The 22,756-nt window shown below is 35.6% G+C and overlaps 1 protein-coding gene across 2 annotated transcripts in view; it reads left to right on the forward strand.

The window, feature by feature from the left end:
- Positions 1-22,756, forward strand: part of Pls3 (plastin 3) — an 86,450-nt gene that overhangs the window by 57,953 nt on the left and 5,741 nt on the right. For both annotated transcript variants that reach the window (XM_077106769.1, XM_077106770.1), the window contains exons 3-12: positions 1,505-1,668; positions 8,435-8,564; positions 9,259-9,391; positions 11,646-11,727; positions 12,426-12,591; positions 15,184-15,326; positions 18,591-18,686; positions 20,419-20,614; positions 21,485-21,563; positions 22,380-22,494. In XM_077106769.1, the coding sequence (XP_076962884.1) occupies positions 1,505-1,668; positions 8,435-8,564; positions 9,259-9,391; positions 11,646-11,727; positions 12,426-12,591; positions 15,184-15,326; positions 18,591-18,686; positions 20,419-20,614; positions 21,485-21,563; positions 22,380-22,494 (1,304 nt within the window). The remainder of the gene's footprint in view (positions 1-1,504; positions 1,669-8,434; positions 8,565-9,258; positions 9,392-11,645; positions 11,728-12,425; positions 12,592-15,183; positions 15,327-18,590; positions 18,687-20,418; positions 20,615-21,484; positions 21,564-22,379; positions 22,495-22,756) is intronic.

The raw sequence follows: 22,756 nt of genomic DNA on the forward strand, positions 1-22,756 counted from the left end.
CCCTGGTGTAACCCCTGATAGCCTGCTTTATTTACTTTATATTTTTAGCACTTATATTGGTATTTTATTATATATAGTATTTTATAGTCATATTGCCTGTTAAGTGTTGTTTATTAATTGTCATTAGAATATGAGCTGCTTGAGTGCAAGATATTCTTTTGTTGGCTATAGTATCCTCAGTCCCAAACAGTACCTAGTAATGTATCAAATAAAGTTACCTATTCACAATTCATTTCTTTGAATGCTATTGTGGTAATCTTGTGTCATTTCTGAATGCTGTTGTGGTAATCTTGTCATTTCTCTATTCAGGTTATTTGTTTCTGTTACAATTTAACTTAAATATTTGATACCACAAGTGAAAGTCAAAATTTATTCACTAAAAAATATACGCAAGTGATTACAGCCCTTAGGACATTAGCCTTCTTTCTCTTTTTCTTATGTTTTTTTTTTCCAGTGTTGGGGATGGAACCAGGACCTTGTGCATGCTAGGCAAGCGCTCTACCACTGAGCTATATCCTTAGCCCAGCTCTCTTTTTCAATAAACCAACTTTTGATTATTGTCCATGTTTTTCTTTCTCCTTTTGAAGAGTTTCAGAATAAGCATCATTCAGTGAGCACTTCAATACATATTCTGTTAAAACTGAAGTAGCACAAAGATAAAAAGTTTATTTATCAAATCATAATAAACATCTGCTTTACTTAGTACTGCATTTAGTTTTATGAATTCTATGTTTGGCTTGGATTAATTTTTGTTTACATTAACTCTTTTTTAAAAATTTATATTTGTTTTATTTCAGGTATGATTTAAAATACAATCAGTGCTGCTAGGTGCAGTGGCACACACTTGGACGCTGAGGCAGGAAATCACAAGTCAAAGCCAGCCTCAGCAACTTAGCGAGACCCTGTCTCAAAATAAAATATTAAAAGGCCTGGGGATATAGCTCCGTGGTTAAGTTTCCCTGGGTTTAATTGCTGGTACCAAAAAAATAGAATCAGTGCTAATCCATAAAACTTCTTTTAGACTAATGAAAGAATAGAAATGTAAAACTAAATAGTTATAGTAGGAATTATTTAATACCACAGTATGGCAATGTTTTGTTGGTATATAATGTATTGTTTTTTAAAAGTCCTCTTAGTTTTGTGATTTAATAATAATAGTATTATTAACTAATCATACTTTAATTATGGGAGCTTTTTTTGGGGGGGGTGCTAGAGATTGAACCCAGGGCCTTGTACATGCTAGGCAAGCACTATAGCAACTGAGCTGTGTCCCTAGCTTTAGGGGTGCCATTTGTAAGTAGAATTTCTCATACAGTTTAAAATACAAGGTAGCATGATATAAAACCTTATTCATTCTATTAAAATTTACATCTCCCTTTCAAACATCAAACATCCTTAGGTTACAAGCAATTATTCTAATATGCTTATGAACTGAGCCAAAAAGTGGGAAATACTTAGTTTATTTCTCCTAATTTTTTTTTCCTTGCCTGTCCCTTTTACATAGATCTCAACAGCAATGGATTCATTTGTGACTATGAACTCCATGAGCTTTTCAAGGAAGCTAATATGCCATTGCCGGGATATAAAGTAAGAGAAATTATTCAAAAACTCATGCTGGATGGTGACAGGAATAAAGATGGGAAGATAAGTTTTGATGAATTTGTTTATGTAAGTATGTGAAAATCCACAATTATTAAAAGTAGTGATTGTTGCTTTGTCTAGTAGGATCTTATAATTGCTATTAAGTTGTTAAATATATCATGTGGTACTCTTACAACTAATAATATCTCTGTCATCCTGCCCATTAAATTCAGTTAGTTCTTTCAGCAACCAGAATCTCTTGACAAAAGAATTGAGAAGAACACTGACAGGAACCAAGATGCAACACAATGCTCAATGTGGAAGGTGAACAGTCTCCATTGGGACATCATTACAGGGCATCTTTCGAGGTGCTAAATGACATCCTTGAAGTGTTCTTTCTTTCTCCTGTGGTGAACAGTGTGCTCCACAATTTTAATGATACACCCTGACTCACAGTCTTAGAAGCTTCCTGAGCTAAACTTTCTGATTAAAAAGATGTTTTCAACTCCTGTGGTGGTGGTATTTAACTGTACCATTTTCTCTAGGGCGATCATTTTGATAATTAAAAGTTAGAAGCATATCTTTTTAGTCGTTGGAAGAGGCATGTAAAATTTTTGTTTTCCTCTCTAGTATCATCATATGCTCCTCAAGGTTAGGGGTTGATCTCATGATTCTCCTCATCCAACCCCAAGCAATTAGGTTGGTGTTCCCTGACTGGGACTTGGAGAGTCTATATATGGTTCTTTATTGAGGCCTAATTTTTTTAGCTGCTAACAATTGAGGTCTCGATTTTCTAGACTTATGCCATTTTCAGTCTAGATTTATTGAGGAATTATTTGAGATATACATTAAAGAATACTTATTGCTTCTTGTTTCAATTAAGAACATACTTCGGATTTAATGGATTTATTTATTATTAAAGGCTGAATATGACTACATTGGGGGGGGTACTGGGGATTAAACTCAGGGGCACTCAACCACTGAGCTATATCCCCAGCCCTTTTTTTTTGTATTTTATTTAAAGACAGGGTCTCACTGAGTTGTTTAGCGCTTCGCTTTTTGCTGAGGCTGGCTTTGAACTTGTGATCCTCCTGTCTGGGCCTCCCGAGCTGCTGGGCTTACCGGGTGTGCACCACTGTGCCCAGCTTGACTACATCTTTTTTTTTTTTTTTTTTTGTACTGGGGAATAAATTCAGGGGCACTTAGCCACTGAGCTACATCCCCAACTCTTTTTGTATTTTATTTAGAGACAGGGTCTCACTGAGTTGCTTGGCACCTCGCTTTTGCTGAGACTGGCTTTGAACTCACGATACTCTCGTCTCAGCCTCCCTAGCTACTGGGATTATAGGTGTGCACCACCACACCAGCTTGACTACATCTTATTAGGCATTCTTTTCAGTATATTGCATACTAGTTGTTAATGCCTAATATTTGTCACAAACTTCTTGGCACTTCTATCTTCCTTTTCCATGGTTCATTTTTGCCCAAAGACAGCTGAAATTATAACATAAACTCCCATCAGTCACCATTGCTCACTATGGCAGGTAAAATTCTGATATTTCTCTCTAATTGGAATTAACTCCAGAGGTCAAGGAACAAATAACTAAGTAATGACCCTACTCTGCTGTTAGCATTTTGTGGGGGTGTTGCTATTTTTAAAATGCAGACTTATGTTATAATGATAATGATACAGTTCTTGCCATTTTTCTTTTGAAATCCTGATTTCCTCCCACCGTTTTTGTCTCCAGTTATGGCCAAAGCCTTTGTTTTGAATTCTATGTTCAATAGTAAGTTGCAGTTGATTTGCAATTTGAGCACTTGCATGCCTTCTGTATAACTTGCTCTCCTTGTAACTGCATGTTTAATTGTGAATTTAAAGCACCTCAGAGCAGTAGTTAACTATGATTACTTATTTTAGGCACAGTTTACAGCTCAGAAGCTTTTAATCTGCTAAGAATAGGCCTAAAACATTAAGATTTGTATTATGCTAGTGATGTTAAGGATAAAATTGTCAAAGTTTCTGTGGGAAAAAAATGATCTTGGGGAATTTTTTAAATCTGTGTGTTTTGAAACATTGTAGTTTCTACATGGCTTTTAGTGGCTTTTAAGCGATAAGGTAAGATTGCGGTCATACATTTTTTTAAAGGTTAAAGACAGGCATAATAATTTTGGTAACATCAGGGATTTTTTGAAAAACAAATATTAATAAGGATATTTTAAAATTAAATTTTAGAATTAGAAGGAACTGAAATGTTTACACTCCTTAATTCTTCAAATTCGAACAAACATCAGTTCCTGAAAAATGAAGTGACTTGACCAGAATTACCCAGAGGACTAGGGGCTTTTTCTAGTATGTCTCTGCTCGTCAAGTAACTTGAAGTCACTAATATGGCATTATGTAAAAATGTGGATGTGTAACTGATGTGATTCTGCAATCTGTATTTGGGGTAAAAATGGGAGTTCATAACCCACTTGAATCTAATGTATGAAATATGATATGTCAAGAACTCTGTAATGTTTTGAACAACCAATAATGAAAAAAAAATAAAATTTAATTTTAAAAAAAAGTCTAAAGGACAGTGAGGTTAACTGCCTGAAGTTTCAGAATGGTGCTACCATGACTGTACTGAAAGATGGGCATTGAACCAAATGTCTGTCCACGCCCATCTGCTCTGTCATCAATGAAACATCTTACAAATTGTCAAAAAAACATGAGTAAAGCTTAGTTATCCAAGAAACAGGGAGTAGGTTATTCCTGTCAGGTGTTAGCTTAAGGAAAGAGAAATAAACATGTTCTTGCATGTTAAGTTTTTGGTTTTTTATTTGAATTGCAGCCACAAGGGTGTTAATTGTAAACCAAGTTATAAAATCAGTTTATATTAATTTTGGAGAAAAATATATGATCGGTGGAAGAAGACTCCCCAAATTATATGTAAATTTTAAATGAGAAAATTAAATTTAATTATCTGCTTTTGTTTTTTCTAAGTATTTCAAAACTAAATTAGTAGAATTTTATACTTAGAAGATAATAGGACATTTTTTCCTTTAATTGTGAAAGGCTGGTATGGTAATAATTTCTCTGAGCAGAGATGACTGTATTCTCATTTTCACGGTGACACACTTGCTCTTACATAATAACAATGAGTTGTTCACCTTTTTGAGAACTTTTACTAATAGTATGGACCTCACAGGATTAGATTGCTTAATATAAGTAAAGTGCTATGTAGTTGTTGAAGTGGTTGTTTCTATTTTTTTAAATTTGTTTATTTGTTTGTTTGTTTGTTTGTTTAGAGATAGTGTCTTGCTAGGTTATCCAAACTGGCCCAAACTCATGGGCACAGGCAATCCTCCTGCCTCAGCCTCCCAAATAGCTCAGATTACAGGCCTATGCCACCATGCCTGGCTACTGTTTTCTTGTTGTTGTTGTTGTTTGGTTTTTTTTTTTTAAGAAAAAGGTAGTATTCTTTTCCAAGTGCAGGGTTTAAAACAAATTAAAAAAAAATTCAAACCTGCTACTTTGGAAACAAGCCCCAAACCATGGAATATAGTCGATTTTGGGGTTTTTGTTGTTTTATCTTTTTTTTCTAGGGGTGGGCATTTTTTCTGAAATCTTTTCTTCTTAAGTCATATGCCTCTAGATTGTTTTGGTTTGGTCACTATGCCTGTGCCAGGCTAATTTAGGGGTCAAAAGAAGCTAGCTAGTTGCTGAGGGTCTTTGAGAGGAAGGTGATGAAACAAATTCCTTTGAGAGGAACAAAAAATAAAAATGTATAGAATGAGAGTAGATATTACTGCCTGATCAGGATATACCAGGAGTTTGTTTACAGATGATAGCAAGTCCTTCCTCATGGAGGGAAAACAGCACAAAACAGTGAGCTCATTAGGATCACAATGGCAGCTTTGAAAAGATTCATTGAAAACACTCTAGCACAGTGATCAGCCTTGTACTATCTCTGATTTCTGAGATTTTTGTTAAGCCAAAGCTTGTACTCAAATAATTTTATCATCACTCCACACTCTTTACTAAACTAGAAAGGAAAGTGCAAATTGTTATATAGTGATTCAATTTAAGAGATAAAGAAATTTTCAATTTTCTACCATTGAAAAAATTTTAAATCTAAGAAACAGAGGGAAATACTATGAAATTAAAAAATAGAGGTTAACTGAAATAATTTATTTAAAAATATTTGGAAAGTAGAGGCTGGGGGCATGTATATTCCTAGTAGAACACTTGCTTAGCATGCCTGAGGCCCTGGGTTCAAGAAAGGAAAGGCAGGCAGGCAGAGTAAAAAAGGAAGAAAAGTGAAGGTCATGAAACTTTTATAAGACAATTGAGAATTAACAACTTTAATTACAATTTTGCATGTCATTCTCAGTCATTAGGAGTTTTATTAGAGCTGTGAAAGTAATTGCATTAGGATATTGTACAATAGAGACATTCTTTTTTTGTTCTCATTTGAATTATTTTACTTATCATAACAGAGAAATTTGGATTTATCATTCAAGTGAAATTGTGTTCATTGAAACAACCTAATTTTTACAAGTCAATGACACTTGAATCAAAAGCCCTCATAATAAGAAAAATGAACTTTTCATATCTCACTCTGAGACAGTAACATTTTTTTGTCATTGCAGTGAGAGATTTGTAGTATGTCAGATATGAGGAAATGCATACCAGTCAGATTTTAACTTATTTGACAATATTTTACTAAACAAAGTGCAGTTCAGAATGAGGTAGACCAGTAAATAATTGTTTTTTCACTGAGCAGGTGCATTCTTATCAAAGAGGAAGTAGTGGGATCAAAATACATTATAGTTAAGGCTTTTGTTGTATAATATTTGGAAGTGTAAGATAAAAGAAAATGAAATTAAAATTGGACTGGCCAAGTGTGATGGTGCATGCTTATAATCCCAGTGGTTTGGGAGGCTGAGACAGGAGGATCGCTAGTTCAAAGCCAGATTCAAAAACTTAGCAAAGCCCTAAGCAACTCAGAGTGACCCTGTCTCAAAATAATAAAGGACTGGGGATGTACCTCAGTGGTCAAGCACCCCAGGGTTTTTTCCCCAGTATCAAAAAAAAAAAAAAAAAAACTGGACTAATCAGATAATAAATAAAATTTTTAATAATTTCAAATTACCTGGAGTGCATGATTCAAGTACCACATTGTTGATACTTAGCACAAAAGTCAGTATAATGGCCATAGAGGGGGAAGAGTGATTTTTACTGATTGTATGCAATATTTAGAGTAGCTAATGTGTATGCATCTATGTGTATACATATATCCATTCTAAAATACCACCTCTAAAATTATAGGTGTAGCACAAAATTGCAGCTATGGGAATTGAGTAAGCTTAATTTTTTTTCAAGCATATTGCTTATTAACTGTTTTCCTAAATAAAATTATGCTGTAGAGCCAAGAAAAGGCAGGATTTAAGAAAGGTGGTAGGAAAAGATGACTTTGTAATGGGTCTACTGACAAATACAGAAGCTTTTCTACTTTCACATGACAGAGAAATTTGGATTTATCATTCAAGTGAAATTGTGTTCATTGAAATAACCTAATTTTTACAAGTCAATGACACTTGAATCAAAAGCACTCATAATAAGAAAAATGAACTTTTTAAATTTCAAAAAGCCACTTTCCCTAGGTGAAATAATTGCAAAAAGGGACCCCCTGGAAAGACGAGTCTACTTAAATAAGGGTTCTAAACAGCATTTTAATTTTTTATGTTTTTGTGCAGCAAGGGATCAAGATACCCAGAGCCTTATGTGTGCTAGGCCCTTGTGCTACCACTGAGCTGCACCCCAAGCCTCACTAAGCATTTAAATTTTATGAAGTTGCTACATCTTGTTCCTCTTACTGGCAGTGACCAAAAGCAAACTTGGGGTTAGGCTAATTCCAGTATTTAGGAAATATATGGACCTTTAGAATGTATATTCATTCAACCAAGTGGTTGCACCATGATGTAAAATTTGCTTCTTTGCAACCTGCTTTTGTACATTTAGAATGTATAAATTAACTTTATTAGTCAAGTTCTGACTGTGAAGAAAAGTTACACTCATAAATGCCCAAACAAGACAATCACTGAAAAGCCTCTGTCTGTTCTCAATAGTCATCTATTATTGACAGTTTATACATTTTTTCACCTTATTATTTTGTAACTTTTGATTGAACAAACTCTTACTGAGCTGCCCATTATACCACAAAATGTTTTTTTTTTTTTTGGGGGGGGGGGGTGCGAGTCATAAATGTTTTTTTATCTTAGTGTAGTGACACACACCTGTAATCCCAGAGACTCAGGAGGCTTAAGCTGGAGGATCACAAGTTTAAGGCCAGCCTGGACAACTATTAGTGAGACCCTGTCTCAAATTAAAAAACGGAGAATATCAGGAATGTAGCTCAGTGGTAGAGTATCCCTGGGTTTAATCCCCAATGCCAAAAATAAATAAATAATAAACTTTTACCTTTCTTTGCACTAAAAATTGTAGTTAAAGAAGGGGGAATCCTTCAGCTTTTTCTGTCCAAGAACAGAACAGAGTCATCCTTTTTCATAGAAACTTAACAGATTTACCTGTGCCTTTGAACCACACTAGTTTTTGGCTTCAAGTGGATTCAATGCATGGAGCACTTAGTGTTTTTTGACAATTGTGTTTAATTGGCTTTGGCGCTTCATCTTTAGCAGTAGTATTATACTTAATTAGCCTTGCAAAACTCAAATCAAGTTTTCTTTTTAACACTCATCACCTATGAAAAACACTCTAGGTGATCAAAATAATAAAAGAAGATAAGTGTGCTTCTTTTTGTGCCTAATTTTAAATTCATGTGGATGAAAAAATTATTTTTATCAATAGATTTTCCAAGAGGTAAAAAGCAGCGATATTGCAAAAACCTTCCGCAAGGCAATCAACAGGAAAGAAGGGATTTGTGCTCTGGGAGGAACTTCAGAGTTGTCCAGCGAAGGAACACAACATTCTTACTCAGGTAATAATTTCACATGTGTTGGGTTAACACAGTGGACATCATGATGTCATCATGTAAGGAAGGGGCTCTAGAATACATATTCTCCTAATGTCTTTATTTTATTTCATTTTTCTTTTTTTGTTGTTGTAAATAGTATGCCTTTTTTTTTTTTAATGTGGTGCTAAGAATCGAACTCAGTGCTTCACACATGCCAGACAAGTCTTTTGTGACATGTTTTGGGGCTTGGAACAGATAATTGTCATGAAGTCATGTTTTATTGTATGGCTTTGTTAGCTTTGCAAGAGACATGATACAATACATGCAATGATAGGCTTTATTACAGTGGGATTCTAAGGTGATATAAATGTGATTTTAAAAAGATTTTCGTGGGGCTGGGTTTGTGGCTAAGAGGTAGAGTGCTCGCCTAGCACACGTGAGGCATTGGATTCGATCCTCAGCACCACAACTGAGAAATAAATATTTTTTAAAAAAAAGATTTTTAGTAACTAATTTCTCTAAGGGCCAATTAACCTGCTGTGTTCTTTTAGTTGATGTTGTGGTTCCTAATGGCCACTATGTTGAGTCCAAGTATCTGAGTTTCCAAAGAGAATAACGGCATGTTTGTGATGCACTAATTTTCAATACTACCGTATGACTATTTCAGGCTTTTGAGTCAAATAATGAACTAATTTCTTGTCATTTATCATAATTTTAGAGGAAGAAAAATACGCTTTTGTTAACTGGATAAACAAAGCTTTGGAAAATGATCCTGATTGCAGACACGTTATACCAATGAATCCAAACACTGATGACCTGTTCAAAGCTGTTGGTGACGGAATTGTGCTTTGGTAATATATTAGCTTGTTTTTGATCCAGATTTCAAAACCTAGCTTTTCACATCATTGATATATTTGTTTCTGAATGCTCAAAAGCTTTACCTCAGGAAATAAAGTAAAGGGGAAATTATCCTGGTTCTGCTATTTTTATTTCATCTCTAAGTCTGTCTCTAAATCTACAACTCAGAAATTGGAGACCTACCTCTTTATATTGCAAAACTCTCAGCTTCCAGTTTCTTCTTCTCATCACTGAGCAAGCAGTACATTACAGTTGTGTTGAATTTAAGTATGTCAGTATCTATCTATTCTGAGATACCATTGCTTCCAGGTGTGTGGGGGGGCTACTCTTCAGTTCTCACTTTTCAATGACCTATTTCTGAAAAAAATGCTTTTTTCACTGCAGCTGCCCTAGAGCCAACAGTATCTTGGTAGAAATGATAAAGATTATTAGCACTGCCCATTGCTGCCCCTATTTATAGAGGTAGTCTGTAGCACCGTGGTTGAGTTTGTTCCATGGGGCTGGGGATATATCTCAGTTGGTAGAGTGCTTGCACAAGGCCCTGGGTTCAATACCCAGCACCACAAAAAAAAAAGAGTGTGCTCCATAATCAATCCACCTGGGTTCATATCTGGGCCCTTGTCACTCAGTAGCTATGTAACTATGGTCCAGACAGTTGAGCCCTTTACATTTAAGTTTCCATCTATTATAATCTCCATATTATTATAATACAGGTTAAGTATCCCTAGTTCAAAACTCTGAAATCCAAAACTGCTCCAAAATCCAAAACTCTTTGAGTGTAGACATGATGCCACAAATGGAAAACTTCACATCTAACCACTTGTGATGGGTCACCATCAAAACACAGATACACTAGAAATACTGTGTAAAATTACCTTCAGTCTTTGTGAATAAGGTGAATATGAGTCAAATAAATTCTGTGTTTAGACCTGAGTCCCATCCCTAGGATAGCTCATTAGGTATATGCAAATATTCCCAAATCCAAAAAGATACAAGGTTCAAAACAATTCTGGTCCAAGCATTTTGGATAAGGAACACTCAACTTGTACTTAGCTCATGGGCTGTTGTGAGCATTCATTAAATTGCTACATATGCAGTGCTTAGTTATCATGCAATACATATATTTCATATGACAGTCTAATAAATGTAAAATTTCTCTTTTTGTAAATTGGTCATTTTGGTTGTTTAACAGTTAAATTTTGCAAGGAAAGAAGCATGGTTTTCCAATGCAGAATAAAATTTATTAGGGCAGTATTATGAACAAAAGAAATGTTAGTCTAACTCTAAATTTTACCAAATGAGAAGATCCTTCCTGATACATCACAAAGTGTAGCCTAACCTTCCTTTCTCTCACCACTCTATTAGCAGCATCAAATACAGTGTCTGGATCATCATCAGGGCACTCAGTAAACATTTGGTGAATGACAGAATTTCAAGCTCAACTAATTTTGCTGCTTTGTGGATAAATGGCAGGCAGTATTTATTGATTGATTGATTGGTACCGGGTATTGAACTCAGGGGTACTTAACCACTGAACCACATCCCTACCCCTTTTTATTTTTTATTTTGAGAAAAGGTCTCACTGAGTTGCTTAGCATCTCACTAAGTTGTTGAAGCTGGCTTTGAACTCACGATCCTCTTGCCTCAGCCTCTTGAGCTGCTGGGATTACGGCATGCTCCACGGTGCCCAGCTAAATGGCAGTTTTTAAATGGCAAATTAAATAATTTAGAAGAGGTCCATTTTTAGTGTTGGATTTTATCAGTTATTCAGGTGGACACAGTGGCACATGCCTATAATCCTGGCAACTTGGGAGGCTGAGGCAGGAGGATGGCAAGTTTGAGGACAGCGTGGGTCATTTAGTGAGATCCTGTTTCAAAATAAAATAAAAAGGGCTGGGGCTGTAGCTCAGTGGTAGAGTGCTCCTGAATTCAAACCCCAGTACCAAAAAAATTTTATCCAATGAAATATTTTTCAATATTCGGGTCATTCAATGTAAAGAATACTCAAATCTCATAGTTTTTTTGGGGGGGGATTGTTAGCCATGTGTGTGCCAGGCCATGGTCTTTTTTTTTCCTTAGAAATTTGCATTTTTTGTATTACATCTTTTGTGATCAACATGATAAAAGCTATCTGTTGCATTTAGTTTTTTAGATTATGTGAAAGACATGTTATGATAAGCCTTAAAATATTGGTGAATATAAAGACCCTTTAAATCAATTCTTTTTTCATCCCTATTTTTATTTTAGTAAAATGATCAACCTTTCAGTGCCTGATACAATTGATGAAAGAGCAATCAACAAGAAGAAACTTACACCCTTTATCATTCAGGTATGCATTCTTCTCTCCTCTTCCATGAAATGACTGAGTCCAAATTTGTTCTCTGTACTCTCTGTGCTCTTATTTAGTCCCCACAACTCTCATTTAGTCCCCACATTATTATGTTGATATTACTTTGCAAGATTGCTTGAGGTTAATATTGGAAGGTTATGTCCCTGACTAACTTCAAAGCCCTATGATCTTTTCATAATTTGTTCAAATGTTGCAGAAATAAGTGAAAATATTTGAACTCTTAATTAACTGACATGCTTAAGGAAGGAGCATTTTTCTTTTCCATTGATTAAATACTGGACTATTAGGTAGCAAAATTCCCTCAAGCAAGAGCATCCCTTGGGATGTGGAGATTGATGACTTCTAGAATTTGGATGTATGCCATAGTATTGAACTCTCATTAAGACATTTTTAAAAACATAACACTTTGCTAATGGACATGCTTACTTTGGTTACTCAGCCTTTTCATTTAATGTCAGCATAATTCAAAAGGGACCAGATAAAAATACCATGTCAACTTCCCATGGAATTCTGCAAAAGATAATAGCAGCAAGGCAGGGATCTGATTTAACTGTGCTTTTTAACTCTGAAGTCTGGGTGAAGTTAATATAGGTTATTAATTTCTTCATTGAGTGTCATTTTCACTGAAGGAAAATTGGAAGGCCAAGAAGCAAGTGTGTAATTTGGCTGTCTTGCAGGAAAACTTGAATCTGGCACTGAACTCTGCATCTGCCATCGGGTGTCATGTTGTGAACATTGGTGCAGAGGACTTGCGGGCTGGGAAACCTCATCTGGTTTTGGGATTGCTTTGGCAGATCATTAAGATTGGTTTGTTCGCTGACATTGAATTAAGCAGGAACGAAGGTAATAGAGCACAGTATTTTGGAAATTGTTTAGTGTTTTTTTTCTCATCATGCAAACTGTCAAGCTTTTACTGTCAAGCTTGAGGTGATTAGATGATTAGAATTAACATTCATTAATGCCATAGAGTTATTTAGGAAAACAGTCTAATTATAATTCTCTTCTTTAGTAATAATTAACATTTGCCTGGCACTTGAAAATTTATTTTACAGTAAAGGTACAAAAACAGATATTAAGGAACTTGATATCCTTTTTTGCTGTGTCCACACAACCCTCATGTCATCACCATCCTCAGGTCCGCAATTGTGCACTTATTATTATTATTATTTTTTAGAGTGAGAGAGAGAATTTTTTAATATCTATTTTTCAGTTTTCGGCGGACACAACATCTTTGTTTGTATGTGGCGCTGAGGATCGAACCCGGGCCGCACGCATGCCAGGCGAGCATGCTACCGCTTGAGCCACATCCCCAGCCCTATTTTTTTTTAATTTAATTTTATTTTTTACACAAATGCAGCACAACTTCTCATTTTTCTGGTTGTACATGATGTAGAGTCACACCATTAGTGGAATCATACCCATACGTAGGGTAATTATGGCATTTACAGGTAAATGGATGGAGCTGGAGAATATCGTGCTAAGTGAAGTAATCCAATCCCAAAAAACCAAAGACCAAATGTTTCCTCTAATGAGTGGATGCTGATCCATAATGGGGGAAGGAGGGCAAGGGAAGAACGGAGGAACTTTGGATTGGGCAGAGGTTGGGGGCAAGATGGTGGAATGAGATGGACACTTATGGTTTTGGATACCTTTTGTATTCTATTATGTATTTAGACCTCTTCCAAAGTCTTCTAACTAACCCTTGATGATCCCACATTTCCTGAACCAGCAGAAACATTTTTTTAAAGATTTATTTTTTATTTGTAGATAGATACAATACCTTTATTTTATTTTTATGTGGTACTGAGGATTGAACCCAGTGCCTCACACATGCTAGGCGAGTGCTGTTTCCTCTGAGCTACAACCCCAGCCCCAGAAACATCATTTTAGTAGCATAAGGTATAGATTTTTGTATCATTTCATCAATTTATACAATGTATACTTTAAATGCAATAAAATTATTATTGGATCCTAGAAAGTGCTACACCACCCTCTCTCTCTAAAGTCGAAAATGTTAAGGATCAGGAGGTGTAACTCAGTGGTAAAGTGCTTGCCTAGCATGAGCAAGGACCTGGATTGCATCCTCCTTGAAAAGAACAAGAGAGGAGAAAAAATGAACACCACTGTAAATATTCATATTTTATTCCAGAGATTCCTACCATCACCATCTCTATCCTCAATTACCTTTGAGGACATGTATACATTTGGGAATCTAAAAATATTTCACAGGTCTTAAAATGTCTGCCAAGTCTTATTTTTTTTTAATTTTTCATGCTATTGATGTTTGTTCATTTTTATTAAGTTCATTAAGTTTTTACAACAAGTCTTATTTTTCACATAAGATTTCTTTTGTGCTTTTACAGCTTTACATTTTTAATCCACTCAAAAGGTCCTATGTTTATCCTTTTATTATTATTGTTGTTGATGGGGCCTCATTCAGGTTGGCTGTGAACTTGTGATCCTCCTGCCTTAGCATCCAGAGCAGCTGAGATTGTAGGCCCTGCTCCTACTTTTGCTGGCCTTCTTCACAGCTGTGTTAGTCTTGCTTAAAGGACTTGAAGGAAAGGGGGAAAACAAATTTTTTTTTAAAATTGGTTCATGTGATAAATCAGGTACTAGATGTGGGACTGACTATTTGATCCTTTGCAACCTTTGATTTGATGGGGTAGGGAATAGAAGGAAGGTTTTATACAAATAGCCATCTTGCCTCTGTTCTTTTTTTTTTTTTTAATCTCTAACTGCCATATTGACAGGAATCCATCAAAGATGAAATGTGCCTGATAAAATTATTACTTGGACCTCTTCAGAAATCATTTAGTTTTTCTGGGCATAGTAGTGTATAATCCTATAATCCCAGAGACTTGAGGCTGAGATAGGGGAACTGCAAGTTTGAGGCTAGCTTCAGCAACTTAGTGAGACCCTGTCTCAAAATAAAAAGGGCTGGGGATGAAACTCAGTAGTAGAGTACCTCTGGGCTCAATTTCTAGTACCAAAAATAAATAATAAGTTTAATCCTGCAAGTTAATTGATTATACTTAAATATAAGTACTATAGTGTTTCTAAGCTGCTTTAATTAAAAGGTTAAGTAAAAGGTTCCAAATTTAAATATCCTTCCCAGATTTCTGATTTTAAAAGTGTTAACAATTTATCTATAACTGTAACATGATATGAAAATATTAAGCTTAAAATCTACAACTTTGTTTGGAATGTGAAGAATTATAAAAGAAAAAATAAATTATATAACTTACTGTAATATTTGGTGTGCATTCTCATAATACTGTCTCTACCAGTTAGCTTGTTAATAATTGTCTACTTACATATTTATTTTTTAATTAGGTTCTTGCATCTCTGTTACTTACTAGGGTGTCAAAAGACTGAGTGAACTTGTCATGACCATTATTATATCATATATTGATCATGTATTTTTTTTTCTAGCTTTAGCTGCTTTGCTTCGGGATGGTGAGACCTTGGAGGAGCTTATGAAATTGTCTCCAGAAGAGCTTCTGCTTAGATGGGCAAACTTTCATTTGGAAAACTCTGGCTGGCAAAAAATCAACAACTTTAGTGCTGACATCAAGGTACCCATGCAAAAAGCCTTAACACTTTGGAAGGATATAAGATCTTGGGGGATTTCATCCCATCTTAACTGAGGGGAAAAAATCTAATAGTATATTATCAAGCCTTATTGCTTCTTGGCCTTGGTGGCTGACTTTTTTAAAATTTAGTATCACTTATTTATTTTTGCAGTGCCAGAGATTGAACCCAGGGTCTGTGGCATGCTAGGGAAGTACTCTTCCACTGGGCCACACCCCCAGTCCTCCTAATGGAAGATTCTAGTAGAGAGGTTGAGCCAAGTCAGGAGCATGAGCACCAAGTCATTTTGTAGAAAAGAGTCAAAGAATTATAGTGGTAATATTTTGTATTCTGTCTACTGTGCACCCATATGGGATATTGAATCCAGGGATACTCTACCATTAAGATACATCCCCAATCCTTTTCTTCTGAGGCAGAGTCTTTTTTGCTGAGGCTAGCCTCAAACTTTTGATCCTCTTGCTTCTGTCTCCCAAGTAACTGGGATTACAGGCCTGCATCACCATGCCTCACTTGCCTACTGTGGAACATAAGAGTATAAAACAATCATGCGTGAATTTTCTATTATTAACTGTCTTTCCCAGGCCACAGTACGTCTGTAGTAAAGACTAGAAGAGAAAGGAGGTGCCTCAAGATTCCTGTCACCTTTCTTATTCAGTTTCTGCCATGTCATATTTTCTCATCTTTAGAGGTTGAGTTCTTTGAGGGAATGATGAGCACTTTTTGTCTCCTACCTCAGCCCCTGTCCCAATACCTTCCTACTAAATCCCACCTCTAACACAATACCTACGGCATAAAAGCCCCTCGAATATTTCTTCTGTCAAATTTAATGTGGCACTCACTACTCAACCTTGAGCAGTAGAGAAAAAACAAAAGGAAAGGAAGAATTTACTCACCACATACAACCTTTGACTTTTCACATGGAGAAGGACAAAATGCCATAGCAAATACAGTTGACACTCTCATATTCTTAGGTTCCACATACACTTAAATCATCTGTAGATTATTTGTATGAAGGATGTGTGTAGGTTATATGCAAATAATATACTATTTTACATACGGGGCTTAAGCATCTCAGATTTTGGTGTCCAGGGGAGGAAGGTGCCCTAAAACCAATCCCCTGTGATACCAGGGGACAGCAGGTGCTCTGTTTTATCAACTGACTCAACTCTTGAAACTCCAGATGAAAGCAATACCCTGTGTTTGTATCAGTTTGTTCAGTGGTGAAAGGAAGCAGTGGAATACTAGCTCTACTGATTAGCAAAAATAAAGGATACCCAAATTATTAGACAGATGACCCTTTCCCTTCTTTTAACTTATACAACATATCTGGCCAGATATGTTTTGCTTCTTGCATTAGATGTGTTCCTGAAAACCATTTGTATATGGATTCATCTTTTAAATGTACAAGAGGAAAATTTTTTAATGAAGCCTGCTTTGAATTTTTTGAAATACAAATAGTTGTTTGGTAATATAAAAACTAACTTCCACTTTATATTCAAGTTCAAATTGTCCACTATAAAGCTTCCTTCAGGGTAGTAAATAAAGACTCTGCTGGGTCTACTCTACCAGTTCTTCTCAAATGCATAGGATTAAATTATAAATTGTTTATGTACATTTAGTAAGTAATTAGAAATGAAAGCACTTTTGCAACTGGAATGCACTGTTCCTTAAGAGGTAAATCCTCTGTCTACAAATCATAGAATCTGGATTGACATTTCATGAATTGCTTTGAAATGGCTTTCACTCATTGATTATCCCCATTCTTTTTTTTTTTAAAGAGAGAGTGAGAGAGAGAGAGAATTTTAATATTTATTTTTTAGTTATCGGCAGACACAACATCCTTGCTTTGTACGTGATGCTGAGGATCGAACCCGGGCCGCACGCATGCCAGGCTAGCGCGCCACCACTTGAGCCACATCCCCAGCCCGATTATCCCCATTCTTAAGAGTCTTTTATGATGCTGAATTTTAAATTTACTTACATGGCTGGTTTAAGATGCAGCCTTTGCCAGGCATGATAGCATAATGCCTATAATCCCAGAGACTTGGAAAGCTGAGGCAGGAGGATTGAAAGGTTGAGGCCAGCTTCAGCAACTCAGCAAGACCCTGTCTCAAAATGAAAAAAATAAGGGCTGGGGATATATTGCAGTGGTACAGCACTCCTAAGTTCAGTCACCAGTACTACAAAGAAAAAGAAGAAGAAGAGATACAGCTTTCTTGGCAGCTATGAGAGATTCATATCTGGCAGATCTGGGGTTGGAACCAGTCACCCACATACTGAGCAACTTCCCCAGGGGATTAGGATGCACACAGTCTATAGAGAAACACTCCTTTATAGCCTGTCTGGATATTCAAGACCCAATAATAGAAAACTGTCACAGCTAGACAGGTGGTCTTCAGATATGACAGAATTAAGGAATATTGAACTCAAGTTCTTGTCCTTTAGTATTTCAGAGAGGCAGAATTTTACCTGACCTGTGTGTTAAGAAACTTAGAATTTGCACTAGTACAGTGGTTTCCAAGATGTGTTCTATAGAGTTTCCACACAGCCTAATTCACCCATCCCACCCCCAAGATGAACAACTTCATTTTGTTTTATGTAGTCAAAAGATAAGAGTCTAGAAGCTTAAAACAAAGAGAGAAATTTGGGGATGGGAGCATAGCTCAGTGGTAGAACATTTAACTCTTGCCTGGCATGTGTGAGGCCCTGGGTTTAATCCCAGCACCTAAAAAAATAAAAAAGAGAGAGAAAGAAGCTTATTTATTTAAGTATACTCCAAATCTAAAGAGGTAAATGTTATTTTGCTAACTAAAGGGCTTCTCATTTAAGACATCATGTCATTTAAATTTATAATTAAATGTATTGTTAACATAGCAGATCTCTTCGCCATACATTATGGTATATATTGTGCCTTATAATGATATAACTTGTTTATCTTCTCTTTCCCTATGCTTCCTGGATCTCTGCTCTACTACTTTTTTTCCATGCTTATTTTAATTATCCAGCTTGTTGACTTCAGTAATTCAGTGAAGGTACAGAAATGTTTATTAGCATTATTGTATCAGTGATTTCAGTAAATTTTAAAGTCATGTCAAAATCCAGTTCATCCATATTCAAGACAGACCAGATAGATTTAAGTTTCCTGGGGGAAAGATCAGTTAAATAAGAAGATAGACTATAAGGCCCAAGCCTTACATTATTCACTCTTTATAATTGTGATCTCACTGACATTTTCAATTCATTTGTAGGATTCCAAAGCCTATTTCCATCTTCTCAATCAAATTGCGCCAAAAGGACAAAAGGAAGGTGAACCACGGATAGATATTAACATGTCAGGTTTCAATGTAAGTATCGGTGCTCTTTTGAATTCTACAGCCTTACAATATTGTTGTCTATTTCTTATAAGAATTTTATGTGCACATTTGATTAAACAACCAATGTAATTCTATATCACATATAACCAGAAGAATGAGAAGTTATACTGTATATATGTGTAATATGTCAAAATACATTCTACTATCATGTATAACTAATCAGAACAAAATTGTTAAAAGAAAGAAAAACTAGAACCAGACAGTAGTTGAAGTAATAAAAACAGATTTTTTAAAAAAAGAATTTTTATAACTGCATGTAATAATGTTGGCAATTTTAAGCATTATTTTTTTAAAGTGTTATTGTATGTATAACTCAGGGGAAAAACTAGCTTTGATTGATTTTGATCATTTATTGGTGAGTTCCATAATTATTTATTCATTTATACGAATGAAATATTCAAAGCAAGTATGCAAAAATAAGCACTAGAGACTAGTCTCTTTCAAGTATTTTGGATTATAACCAAAGTAATAGATTTAATGACTACATATTCATATCTACATCTGTAATATTCCTTTGTTGAGTAATATGAATACATTCACAAAATCCTGATTCATGAAACCCAGTTTGGGGAATCACTGTCAGGGACCATGTTTCCTGGTTATGTTACCAATTTGCTCAATGATCTTGGGCAAGTTTTGTCCTAAAATTGGATCTCACTTTGCCCACCCATGAAGGAATGGACTAGACTATTTGGTCCCAACATTTTAGAATTCTGTGTTTTTCTTTTCCCATTAGAAGCAGAATGCATTCTACTAATTAACAAAATCCACATATGTGCCCTATTATGCAGCAGAACCAAGTAGATTACATTGACCAAAGTCTTTTACTCTACCTTTACCAGAACTGAATTTATAACTGACCTATATGCTTATATTTTTGTGTGTATGTTAAATGTAAAACTCTTCGGCTCAGGTCACTCTTGGTAGGGAGAAGGGATTAAGGGAGCTGTCAGGGATGGCTGATCTGGTGGACTCATGGCTTGGGTAAATGGTGCCAGTATACTGATTCTGATACAGCCCTTCTCCAGCCAATCCTTCCTGACTGATCTTCCTAAAACACTTTTCTTTGTGTATTCCCGGCTCAGAATCCTATAAGGATTCCACCAGTGACTCTAGAGTTCAGTCTAAATGCCCTGCTTAGCATTTAAGGTCCTACACAATCATGTTCCATTTCTCCTCACCTGTGATATTCCCTTAGGAATATCAGAGACTGTCTCCAGAGACTGTCTCCCCACCACCATCCAGGTGCCTCAGTCTTCTCCAAACACTCATTTTAACCTCTGATTCTCTGTTGTTCTTTTCCCCTTGTTTTTCAATGTCCTTCATTTTTTTCAGCAGTATACCTTCCTTTGGACCTAATTTTAAAATGTGAACACTTTTAATGTTTTCTTTGTCTTCCTTTTAAAAATTCTAATTTAGGTTTTTTTCATAATGCATTTTGGCATGAGAGATGTTATCCCAATTGAGTTAAATGTACTCAGTAGTTAAAACATCATCTGGCGCCACCTAGTGTGTTTTAGAGGTACTGCATATCCTGCAGAGCCCTCCCACAGCTTTTTTTGCATTCAAGACAATTTTATAAAAAGTACCATGTGTTAGCTAAAAGAAAGTACAATTGTTTACTCAGCCTATGATTATAGGGAAATTTTCTATATTTTTAGTATAGCCTTTTAAAAAATGTCTTCTTATTCTACTTCGACAGGAAACAGATGATTTGAAGAGAGCTGAGAGTATGCTTCAACAAGCAGATAAATTAGGTTGCAGACAGTTTGTTACCCCTGCTGATGTTGTCAGTGGAAACCCCAAACTGAACTTAGCCTTTGTGGCTAACCTGTTTAATAAATACCCAGCACTAACTAAGCCAGAGAACCAGGATATTGACTGGACTCTATTAGAAGGTAACTAATTGTTTCTCAAATGCTAATGTGTGGACTATAGAGTAGAAGCAGAGAGGCCACAGTGATAACATATTCCTAACCTAAAAAGTTTCTTTATTCACTTTGCTTTAGCAAGCATATGGTAGAAGTAGACACAACGCTGAGTAAAAACTGGCAATTGCTAAAAGAGATGAATACAAGTGATCTCTTACAATAAAGTTCTGGACTTTAAATACATCAGCCAAGTGCAGTGATGCACGCCCATAATCCCAGCTACTTGGAAGGCTGAAGCAAAAGATTACAAGTTCAAGGCTAGCCTCAGCAATTTAATGAGGATCCATTTCAAAAGAAAAAAAGGACTAGGATGTAGCTCTCTGGTAAAGCTCCCCTGGGTTCAATACTCAATGCCAAAATAAATATAAATAAGTAAATATATATGCATATATATATATATGTATATATAATATCAGTTACTTTGATACATACAGATTTGAGGTGATATTGGAGAATGATTAGAGGGAAAGGAGGTTATATATATATATATAAAGTTCATAAACCTCTATGGAGCTGGGGTGTAACTTGATTGGAGAGTGCTAACCTAGCATGCTAAAGGTCCTGGGTTTAATTTCCAACACCTCAAAAAAAAAGAGTAAAAGCTTATAAACCTAAATTGCTTAACTGTTTATTACATGGTCGTTCATTAATTTTAAAATAAATTCAAAAAAAACTTTTAAAAAGCATGAATCTAGAACGAATTTAGAAAGAATGCTTAGAGATTAGAAAAACATAGATATGAATAGAGCAAATAAAATAAAGTAATACATGAGTTGATACTAAATGCATATACAAGAAGTTTAATGAATAACTAAATTTTTTAAATATTCTTAATAGGAGAAACTCGTGAAGAAAGAACCTTCCGTAACTGGATGAACTCTCTTGGTGTTAATCCCCACGTAAACCATCTCTACGCGTAAGCCATCCCACTGCTATTATAAACAGTAATGAACATCGTGGATGGATGCTACATAAATATTGACTGCCCTAATGATTTTTCTAAATGTTCATTTGTAGCAATTATTTATATTGGAAAATATTGAATGGTGGTTTGCATCATTTTCCAAACTTGCAAAAGTCTGAATTCTTTACATGATCATTAATTACAAGTGATAGAACCATATAAACGTCTTTATGGTACCCTAGGAAACAAGTACTTTATTTTGAAACAGTCCAGGGAATGATTTTAGCAGAGCATCCATGACGCCTCAGGGCCTTTGGTTCGCTATTTCCTCAACCTGAAATATTATTTGCCCACATATAATGGCTCATACCCTTATTTTATTCCATGTACTGTAATGTTCTTTGTCCACATATATTTCATGTCCTTACTATATTCCATATCCTTACTATTTTTCTGATTTCCATTTGCCTTTCTCTAATCAATAACCCAAGTTCCTTTTGCCTTCATAGTACGTACATGCAAAAATCATATTGTGTATCTGTCCAAGTACTTGTTTATTGTGTATTTCTTTGGCTCTAATGGAAGAACAGGAATTTTTTTATCCCATGCACCTAGCCTTTAGAACAGTGCCTTCTTCACAATACACACTCAATACGTACCGTCAAGTGAATCCAATAGTCTTAGCTCTGTTTTCAGCACAGATTGATAGAAAATATGAGTCTTGGGTTTTATGTATCTTGTTTGACTGTGGGATTACTGTTTTTCAGGAAAGTAAAAGCTCAGCTCTCTGAAAACACTAATTAAATTATTATTTTTTTAAATCATTAGTGACCTGCAAGATGCTCTGGTAATCTTACAGCTATATGAACGAATTAAAGTTCCTGTGGACTGGAGTAAGGTTAATAAACCTCCATACCCAAAGCTTGGAGCCAACATGAAAAAGGTAGAAATTAAGTTGGTGCATGTCTTTGTTACAGACTGTTTTTATTCTTAGTGTGTTTATTTTGTTTCAAAAACTCCTGATCTTGGGGCTGGGGATATAGCTCAGTTGGTAGGGTGCTTGCCTCGCATGCACAAGGCCCTGGGTTCAATCCCCAGCACCAAAAAGAAAAAAAAAAACAAACTCCTGATCTTGAGCTTCTTGAGAACAGGAACTGCATCTTACTTGTTTTTGTGTGCAAATTGCACAACATACACATACTCAC

Source organism: Callospermophilus lateralis, chromosome X, assembly GCF_048772815.1.
Source record: "Callospermophilus lateralis isolate mCalLat2 chromosome X, mCalLat2.hap1, whole genome shotgun sequence".
Lineage (NCBI taxonomy): Eukaryota > Metazoa > Chordata > Mammalia > Rodentia > Sciuridae > Callospermophilus > Callospermophilus lateralis.